Source organism: Musa acuminata, chromosome BXJ3-3, assembly GCF_036884655.1.
Source record: "Musa acuminata AAA Group cultivar baxijiao chromosome BXJ3-3, Cavendish_Baxijiao_AAA, whole genome shotgun sequence".
Lineage (NCBI taxonomy): Eukaryota > Viridiplantae > Streptophyta > Magnoliopsida > Zingiberales > Musaceae > Musa > Musa acuminata.
This window is the reverse complement of record NC_088351.1, coordinates 28857487-28866646: the sequence shown is the minus strand read 5'-3', so window position 1 is coordinate 28866646 and position 9160 is coordinate 28857487. Positions and strand designations below refer to the sequence as shown.

At 38.7% G+C, this 9160-nt stretch overlaps 2 protein-coding genes across 4 annotated transcripts; both read right to left on the bottom strand.

Annotated features, from left to right (window-relative positions):
- Nucleotides 1-8: 8 nt before the first annotated feature.
- Nucleotides 9-6661, bottom strand: LOC103978483 (serine/arginine-rich splicing factor SR45). Of its 2 annotated transcripts, none has more exons than XM_065144151.1 (12): nucleotides 6375-6661; nucleotides 5011-5076; nucleotides 3977-4065; nucleotides 3521-3567; nucleotides 3358-3438; nucleotides 3062-3227; nucleotides 2568-2796; nucleotides 2412-2477; nucleotides 993-1109; nucleotides 758-827; nucleotides 600-637; nucleotides 9-316 (listed from the first exon to the last, which is right to left on the bottom strand). In XM_065144151.1, exons 1-12 carry the CDS (start codon nucleotides 6572-6574, stop codon nucleotides 253-255), a joined length of 1233 nt encoding a protein of 410 aa, XP_065000223.1. In that variant the 5' UTR covers nucleotides 6575-6661; the 3' UTR covers nucleotides 9-252. The 2 variants fall into 2 exon arrangements, with proteins under 2 accessions (XP_065000223.1, XP_009392565.2); XM_009394290.3 differs by having other exon boundaries at nucleotides 2556-2796; nucleotides 6375-6660.
- Nucleotides 6662-7599: 938 nt separating this feature from the next.
- LOC135632327 (chaperone protein dnaJ 8, chloroplastic-like) lies at nucleotides 7600-8589 on the bottom strand. Of its 2 annotated transcripts, none has more exons than XM_065140803.1 (3): nucleotides 8359-8589; nucleotides 8022-8102; nucleotides 7600-7954 (listed from the first exon to the last, which is right to left on the bottom strand). In XM_065140803.1, exons 1-3 carry the CDS (start codon nucleotides 8557-8559, stop codon nucleotides 7676-7678), a joined length of 561 nt encoding a protein of 186 aa, XP_064996875.1. In that variant the 5' UTR covers nucleotides 8560-8589; the 3' UTR covers nucleotides 7600-7675. The 2 variants fall into 2 exon arrangements, with proteins under 2 accessions (XP_064996875.1, XP_064996876.1); XM_065140804.1 differs by having other exon boundaries at nucleotides 7600-7946.
- Between the last annotated feature and the right edge of the window lie 571 nt (nucleotides 8590-9160).

Genomic DNA, 9160 nt, shown 5'->3' with positions numbered 1-9160 from the left:
CAAATGGGTGAGGATAATAAAAAGCCATATTTGCAAAATATTTAACATCTAACACAGAAAGGAATTGGTAATTACATATTCGAAAACAGTGTCAACCTAACAACAGTTGGAGGAACAACTACATGGAGTCAGATACCAATCATCCTCAGAAGAGAAAACTTCAGTTGCTTGACAGATCTAAATCCTTTTCGTGTTTGGTGCAGATGGTCTCAGCTTGTTACCTTGCGATGCCATATATGGTCACATCGGGAATCAGTTACCTTTAGGAGGGGAGCCGCTGCTCCTACTGTTGCTGGTGCTTCTTCCTCTAACAGGTCTGCATGATGTATCCAAGAGTAAGTCGAGAGAATATTCTACTTTGTCCGATTCAAAATGAATCTGTAAAACTACACTCTTTAAGAGGAGGAAAGTGCAATTCGGTGAAGTTAAATCTATTGTGCATCCACTAGAAGGAAAATAAAAAGTGTACCGCAAGCAACGCAGCTCACACTGAAACCAATTTTCAGCGATCATGACACATCTACCACTATGTTGTGTTTCAACCTAAATGTAATCATGAGATGCAAATGTGCTCAATAAAAAAAAAGGCGAACAATTACCTTCTAGGACTGCGATTTCTTGATATCTTGCGAGCTCCCTGGGAGGCAAAACAAGAAAAATAAATATTAATATTCCCAAATGTGTACCATCCACAATTGAGGAAGGTGCAAGAACGTGCTTCCATGTAAGTGCACATATAGCATGCTGAGATAACTACCTTGCGAGGACTGGGAGAACCAGAATATGATGAACCAGAACTTGCACGCCTTGGTGGTGGCCCTCGCCCCCTGCTTTCAAAGATGGTCAGAATTGACAAATTTTAAGACAGGCATGCCATGCAAAAATAACCATGGAAAATTAGACAAAAGATCTTTTGAGCTTGGCTTATAAAAACTAGGGAAAAGGGGGAACCAAATTGAACTAGATAAACCAGAATGCAATACTGCTGTTACCTGCGAGGAGAAACTGATCTAGAATGCGAATGAAGAGGCCTCCTTATCGGTGAACGACTACGACGGCGAGGCGGTGGTGACCTCCTTGGTGGACTCCTTGGTCGCCTAGGAGGTGATCTGACATGAAAGCAAATTCATTGAGAAAATTAGCACAATAATCAAATGGAGCATAAGTTCCTTCGAGACATCATAGTGTATGTCATCATGACGTAATAAGAAAATTTAGTACTATATTGATTTATTCCAAAAACAGCTCACTGGACTATTAGAACAACAAGATTTAATGAAAAGAGAAATGCAAGGTTTAAAGAAGTTTGTCTAGCAACGGGGTCACAAAAGTGGCAGGTTCGGGGTAGTTGCACTGCTTCAAACAAGGCAAGCAGGTTTGCAGATGGTAGAACTCGTAGATCAGTAAAAACATATAATTCAACCAAATCTAAAATGGGAACATGTACCTTAGTTAATCGAGTTTGAATGCTAAATCATACACATCACGATCCAGATGGATTTCTCATTAGGAAGAGGTCAAAACTTATTAGCATGGAGACCATAGATGAAAGATTTGGAGTTGATTTGCCTAAATCTGAAGTAACTTTCCTCAGCTTTTCATTAGGAAGAAAGAGGGCGGGCACTAGTTACACCAAGTTAGTGTCACTATAGACATCAGGAAAATCTGCTGTCAGTGTCTATTAAGATATTTTGGTTGAGAGTTCCTTTCAATGATAATGAAAAATATACTATATATGTATATGTTACAATTTCAGATATATGTCATGATCAGATGCTCTAATGAAGGTTGAGAGCTCCTTCATTGGAACATCAGATGCTACAATTTCAGATATTTTGGTTGAGAGTTCGTTTCTCATAATCAGATGCTCCAATGAAGGTTGATCTGATCATGATCAGATAAACCTTCATTGGAGCATCTGATTATGAGAAAGGTAACTAAAGGATGGTCAAGCTGTTGGTAAAAAAAACTCTTCTTAAATGTGAAGATCTATTCCAACCAGATATAGGGACGAGTCCATTCACAGGCCAACTTAATGGAGTTTCCACTTAAATAATGTAAAAAACATAAATACCATGCTTGAGAACAAAAGACACTGAAAGCAATAGCAAAGAATGTCAGCATAAGACATTCACCTATATCCTCCAGAATATAGGTATGTCAATTCCTGCAACAAATTATGATTAACACTATTTTCCACTATCATTTCCACAATCAAAGGACGATTGACATCACTGTTTATCAGATAAACTTCAGAAAGAAATTCAAAACATGACAAGTGACAGTGATTAAAAATAGCATATCATATTGATCTTTCTTCAGTGTCATTGAATGACACATCATATTCATAATTTTTGCTTAAATTCACAGCAAAACACAGTATCAATACATTATCATAAAAGACAACTTACCGCCGCCTTGGAGGAATAGGGGATCGTTTACGGACAGGGCTCCCACGCCCCCTTCTTGGAGAAATCCTACAAATATATACCAATTATATTAAATATACCAATTGACATGATAAAAACATTGAAAACTTCAAAAAATTAACTAACCGAGCCGGTGACCTGTGCCTTCGAGCAGGAGAAGGAGAACGTCTTCTAGGAGGAGATGCTGCTCTTCGTCGAGGTGGTGTTTCACCACGTCGGTGTGGGGAAGAATCTACTCGGCGACGTACAGGAGACTCCACACGACGGCGAGGAGAGGAATCAGGTCGACGTCTGGGTGAACTAACTCTTCTATTTGGAGGAGGGGATCGCCTCGGTGGCGGTGACAGAGGTTTCCGCCGTGGAGAAGCTAATATAGTAAATCAGAAAAAGAAGATAAATTTGCAAAATCTCGATGACAAGAAATAACAAATAAAACAACATGCTATTGGACACATCCATTTTAAGTCGGAGTCCTCATATGAAAGAAAATAAGTCACAATTTGTCAAAAAGGAAAAGTGGAAGAAGCATATAAATCACCATGAGCCCCAAAAGAGATCCTCAAAATAATAAGTTCCTGGAGAAGAGAATGTCCAAGTACAGCTAAGAAGAATAATTTGAAAAGTTAACTTACGCTCTCTAGGATGCAGTGGAACATCTTTTTCTGCACTAGTACCAACTTTATCTCTCAGTGGAGCTTCTCTTTTTGGAGCCACAGGTATAGCCTTCGGGGGGGAAGAAGGTTTTTGGCGTTGTGTTAATGTAAATCTCACACGCACAACACATCCATCAATCTGGCCCTGCAATCCAAGTATGAAGGAAGCAGGTTTGAAAAAGGATCTTCGAGTGTCTAGAGTTGGGTCAAGAGGGTCTCAGCTTAAGAACCATATGTATTTGCAATATTTTTATTTAAAGGAATGAGAAACATACACCATCCATGTAAAGAAGAGCCTTCTCAGCATCGACCTTCTTCTTGAACTCAACATACCCATACCCTCGAGGAAGATTAACCTAAACAGCACGTAGAACAGGTGATCAGATGAAAAAGCTAGTGGCCATGTCCATAGGTTACAACCAGAAATTGTTAACATACCAGGCGGTCCATTGCCAGTTCCACATTAATGACATCACCAAAATTGCCTGCAAAGCCAATAACATGGCATTACAATTTTCCACCATCATACTTGAAAATAACATATATAACATGGATTAGCAAGCCCTATGCATGAAAACAGAAAGCACTTATATAATCAATAAAATGAACTTAAAAACATATGCAAAGAAACTAAAATGGCTCAAAACTCAATTAAGATCTGATATCAGCACAGGATATTTTGATATTCAATTATCAACTTTCTTTCTTGCTTTATAAACTGATCAATTTCAGGTAAAAGGATCTTCATACTCATTCACTACTAAGAGGATCCTCGTTAATGTTATATATAGCCCGTGGCAGGCACACAGAAGTGAAGGATACTCATAGGTAAAACATATTTATATAAATTCTACACTCTTGGAAACAAATGAAATGGGGCTGAAATTAACTTACCAAAAATTTCTTTAAGATGTGCTTCATTAACATTCCTAGACAGATGATCAATGTGAAGAACCACAGACTCTGACACTGGAGATGGTTTCCTGAAGCAAAAGCAAATTCCATCATATAGAATTACTTTCCATCACGAAGAAAATGAGTAAATAACCTCTATGAGAGTCATGAGGAATTATCAAGTGTACAGATAAATGTTGCTTTTCTTCTTTAATTTTGTTTCTGCTTACATATTTATGTGAGTCCACTTTATCCTATTTCTAAAAGAACTTCTCTATCTTTGCAAAATTATTATCCTTTGAACTATTTTTTAATTGTATTGTTCACTGCTTGGGTATTCCGCTTGTTAGGCCAAGCAACTAATTGTCTTGGTCATGGTGTTTTGCATAGATCCTATTCAATGTGTAAATCGTGGCATTCTTTTTTATGTTTAGAAACTACTTGAAAATTATGGAAAACCAAAAAAAAAGTTTAACCAGAATAACTATCTTGTTCAGTTTATACTAAACCTGCCTACCTTGTTAGGATGCTCCATAACAAATTCCAAGTTCTAAACTCGCCACAGTTCTCATTAATCACAGTGAATTTCACCATTTAAAACATCCCTTTTACAGAACATTATAAAAAACTTTAAAGCAACAATATAAGAACGACTGAGCATTGCTATGTGCCTGCAAGGGAAAGAAATTATTCAACAAAGAAATTGAAGACATGCTCTATGTTACTGTTTACATAACAATTGAAAGAAAAGTACAATGAGTGTAAAGCATGTAGTCGATATAATCAAGGTTCTAGGTAAGAATTAAATAGGATCAGTTCAGATTGGGCAGAGCTAGGATCAACACCAACAGCAATCAACTAGAACTAGCTATAATATATTGGCTGGTTCTTATAACCAATCCATGATTTTTTAGGAATTCAGGAGTCAGCAATATGGATCCTCCTGATTTTGTTTGACCAATTCTTCAAAGCATTCACAGAGTTTACTTGGCATGGATAACAAGGATCAGAACACATTTTAAAGATAATCATACCTCTCTGGTGAAGCTTTTTTAGGCGGTGGTGTTGGCGAATGAGCTCTTCTACCAGTTAGAGGCGGACTGAGTGGACAATCATCATGCATGAGATAACTTGTTTCAGAGAAATTGACAGTCTTTGACAAAATGGATAAGATACATACAAGAAAGTAAACTAGTGAACACATTGCTGTAAATTTATCATCACTAAACAAAAGAATCATTCAATAACATCAAAAGCGTATTGGAAGGATATTAAAGGTGAATCTATTTATGTCTAAGCATACCTCATTGAGGAAGAAACAGGAGGAAATGCATGAAAGCGTTACCAAAAACAAGTTTTGTAGCACCAATCTACTATGTTGTCATATAAAAGCAAAATTTATAATTTATGTTGGATCAGTCTGCATAGACCATTATTTCTGGTTGGTGAAGACATAAGCTAGATTAGTATAAATCTAAAAAATATTTGTGCATATCTAGGTTAGATCCATGCAAATTCAGCCTAGATCTAAACAAATATATTCTACATCCCCTAGACCTAGATTGTATGTCCACTATAGTGTAATTATTTTTATTATATACCTGAAATCCATATTTTAGCTTTTGTAAGATAAACACACTGAAGCAACTCTGACATGGTAGCAAGCTCATCGCTTTGAATACCTATGTTGATTGCATTGTAAGACTGATAAAACTAAAACTGCATTTGACTAGTGGATTCGACATGGACAAATGCACAAAAGTCCCACAAGAAATCAGATGGACTTTCATGGTACTATTGGATGCCCAAAAAGCCCAAATAGTGCCAAAAGCACAGAGGGAGGGCTCGATGGACAAGCATATGTGCAGTCTGATAGGAATCAATCAAAAACTGGTCTGGACCTAATCGAAGAAATCAAGGATTCATCTGAACAAAAGAATGGAAACTCAGCAGAATTGCAGGAGACCAGCTGCAACAGACCAAATCTAATTTCAATACGTGTGGGAGCACAAGTAAGGATTAATATCTCCAACAACTGATCGATTCAGGTGATGCTAGACGACTCAGCATATCTACCAGCATTTTTGTGCTGAGCAGGAAACAAAGACAACCACTCTTATGCAAACAGAGATAATATGCAGATCCCAACAAACCGCCCACCAAGAAAAAAAGACAAATATATTTAAATCAACAAATAGTAATTCAAAGGTGATCAATTATCGTCAGATTTTGTTGCTCCAGAGTACTACATGCACGAAAGAACACATGGAGAACAGAGTAAATAAAGGTCGAGCGGAGACACATTTTCCTAGCTCAACAAACCCGACTCAAAAGTTTGGACTTTCCGGAGGGTCTCCAAAGCGACGTTTCGGGCACAGATTTAACGTGACCGACTCACCTCTTTCTCTGCGGGGGAGGGGACCGGCTTCGCGAGCTCACGCTTCGCGAGGGCGAGGAGGAGGAGGAGAGTGACCCGGAACGGGATCGGGAGCGGGAGCGCGACGGGGAATCCGAGCCGGAGAAGGAGCGCGAGGGAGACGAAGATCGCGACGGCGACACCGACGGGCTTGTCGGCCGCACTCTGCCGGGCTTGGCCATGGGAACGGTGGGTGTCGGTGGAAACCCTAGAGAGAGGGTAGGGTTTTGGGGCGAGGAACGGCCGAGCGATGCAACAATGAAAGACGAACACGTAAAAGTGCATTGACCTTTCTCCGTTTACTAAAATACCCTCAAGTTTTGCCCATATTTAGTCATTGGGTCCGACGAATCCAACGGACCCATAAGGGAAATATTATGTGGCTTTTGCTGATATTAAATAAAATTATTCCAATAAATTTCTTCTTTTTTTTATGTATCAGACTTATAACAATTATGTGGCTTTGAGGGTTATTATATTAGATATTGTGATGTTATACTAAATTTATATATCAAGTATTGATGTTTGGAAACTTCATGTTATATATTTTAAAGATGTCAACTATGTTAACTAATAAATATCTTGATTATTGATAATAATAATATCATTTCAAATTTTGATAATGATATTTTTATTTTCTAAGTGATGTTATATTTGAAAAAAATATTATTTTCTAAGGGAATGCAGTCGAGTCGATGAGTCATGACTTACTCAATCAAGCAAAAATATTATTTTCGTATCACGTTTTAATTTATTTCTTAAAAAAGAAGATCGATAATGAAAAGCTTGTAAGTTAACATCTTACAAAACTAGTATGACTTATAAGTTAGTATGATATCAATCAAATATGAGTTATTAAGATGTTAAAATATAATTTAAAAATTCCAAGGAGAAAAACATATTTTAAAAAATATTTATATAATTTGTATAGGATGAAGGGAAAAAAATTTAAAATCAAAAGAATAGTCAATGACTAACAAGCTAAAAAGTATATCAAAAAATCGATGGAGAAAAATTAAAATTTTCAAGATCAATTACAAACACTGAGTTAACTCTACTTAAATATAATTTTTTTATAGATCCTCTCATATAATTTTTAAAAAAATTATATTATTTTCTTTCACTCCCTTTAAATATAGAAAAAAAATTAAGAACATCAAAAATATTTTTTCTCTCAATAAAAAAATTGTAAGATATTTATCAATCGTAAAACGATAAAACTTTGTTTTATTATCAATAGATATATCACATATAAACGGGATGGTTTGACCCGATTGACTATGTCAGACAAAGATAACTCCATCACAAACCAGAATCCAAAACATTACACTATTCTGCAAATGCCTAACATGAACTCGATCATCTGTAAATTGCATCACTAAGATGATGGCAGCAACAGCAGCAGCAGCAGCTTCAAAACAAGAGTTACGAAGGATTGCACACCACAGGAAACCCTCCTTCAAATCCCATCCATTCGTCCCACTCATCCCACTCGTCACCATAGCCATCCACCACGTCCGAGTTGCTCTCTTCCTCAAACTTGGCCATGAGGCTCTGTCCACCTTACACGAGCACTCGTCAGACACATGCAGGAAGAGACACCAAACGTCTATCGCCTCCGTCACTTACCTCGTAAGCCGACTTGATCTCCCTAAACGTCTCGTCCTTCTCTCCGCCCCCGTTGTCCCCTCTCACCACGTCCGGATGATACTGCGCACGTTGGCAAAAGAGTTGCCGAGTCAACCAACAGGAAATGGTCACAAACCAAAGCTTCAATCTAATATAGACAGTTCCTTTTCGATAAGAATTGGATATGAAACTATCCATCATGTTCTAACATAGAAAAGTCAACGTTTATGCACTTTGACTTTGGAACTGCTGCTCCACGATTGTTTCCACAGAGAAACATATATCAGCGCTAAGGAGTAAATGTAATCCAGAAAGAAAAAGGATGCAGATTGCTTGCCTTCAACGCGAGGCGCTTGTACGCGCGCTTGACGTCGCACCTGGACGCGAAGGGCGTCAGCCCAAGAGCCACGAACTCGCCGGCGATGGGGAGCGACCTGGCCGGGATCCTAAGGCACCGCCCGCCCTTCGCCAGCCTTGCAGCCGGGAAGCGGTCCATCGGTCCGTTCCCGAGTGCCCGCGGAGTCGCCGCTCTCCTCATCGATCCCCTCTTCTCCTCTCCTCTCCTCTCCTCTCGAAGGCCTTAAGAAAAAATCTGAAAGAAATAGACCTGAGACTTGGTCTAAATGACGACGTTGCCATTGCATGACCACCCGTCGATTAGTGTGGGAGTGGTTCTTTTGTAATAGGGAGGGCCTCCTGGAATAAAAAGACGGATATAGCCCTTAGCTACTTACTCCTCGCGACGTGTACTTTTCTCCACGGAGTCGGGAATCTTCCGTTCGTTAGCAGCCATTCATCTAAAACATGTCATACGAGAACGCTAATCTAAAAGCTCCGATGTGAACCACCTCATGATGCTCGGTGCGATGAGACCAACGCGCATGAGAGAAGCACCGCGTCGCGGTCGCGTCAATATCCGTGCGCGAGCATTTTGCCGAAGTGCACCGGTACTGATGCAGCACGCACAATGATGAGATTAGATTTTGTTGATGTATGTATACAACACCGCATAGATTCTGAATCAAGAGGAGATGATCGTTCTGATGTACCTTTCAAGTTGGGCCCAAATTATATATAAGGCCCAATTTAGGGCGGGGTTAGTTTCGAAAATATCAGTCTAATATGTACGTATATGTATA

Bases quoted from the DNA above. Each gene is read 5' to 3' on its own strand.
- LOC103978483 (XM_009394290.3), bottom strand. From the start codon at position 6,574: ATGGCCAAGCCCGGCAGAGTGCGGCCGACAAGCCCGTCGGTGTCGCCG. The intron at 828-992 runs GTAACAGCAGTA...CTTTGAAAGCAG, and splicing joins AGATCAGTTTCTCCTCGCAG to GGGGCGAGGGCCACCACCAA. The intron at 638-757 runs GTAGTTATCTCA...TTTGCCTCCCAG, and splicing joins GTTCTCCCAGTCCTCGCAAG to GGAGCTCGCAAGATATCAAG.
- LOC135632327 (XM_065140803.1), bottom strand. From the start codon at position 8,559: ATGAGGAGAGCGGCGACTCCGCGGGCACTCGGGAACGGACCGATGGAC. The intron at 8,103-8,358 runs GCAAGCAATCTG...CAACGTGCGCAG, and splicing joins ACAAGCGCCTCGCGTTGAAG to TATCATCCGGACGTGGTGAG. The intron at 7,955-8,021 runs GTAAGTGACGGA...TGCTCGTGTAAG, and splicing joins AGATCAAGTCGGCTTACGAG to GTGGACAGAGCCTCATGGCC.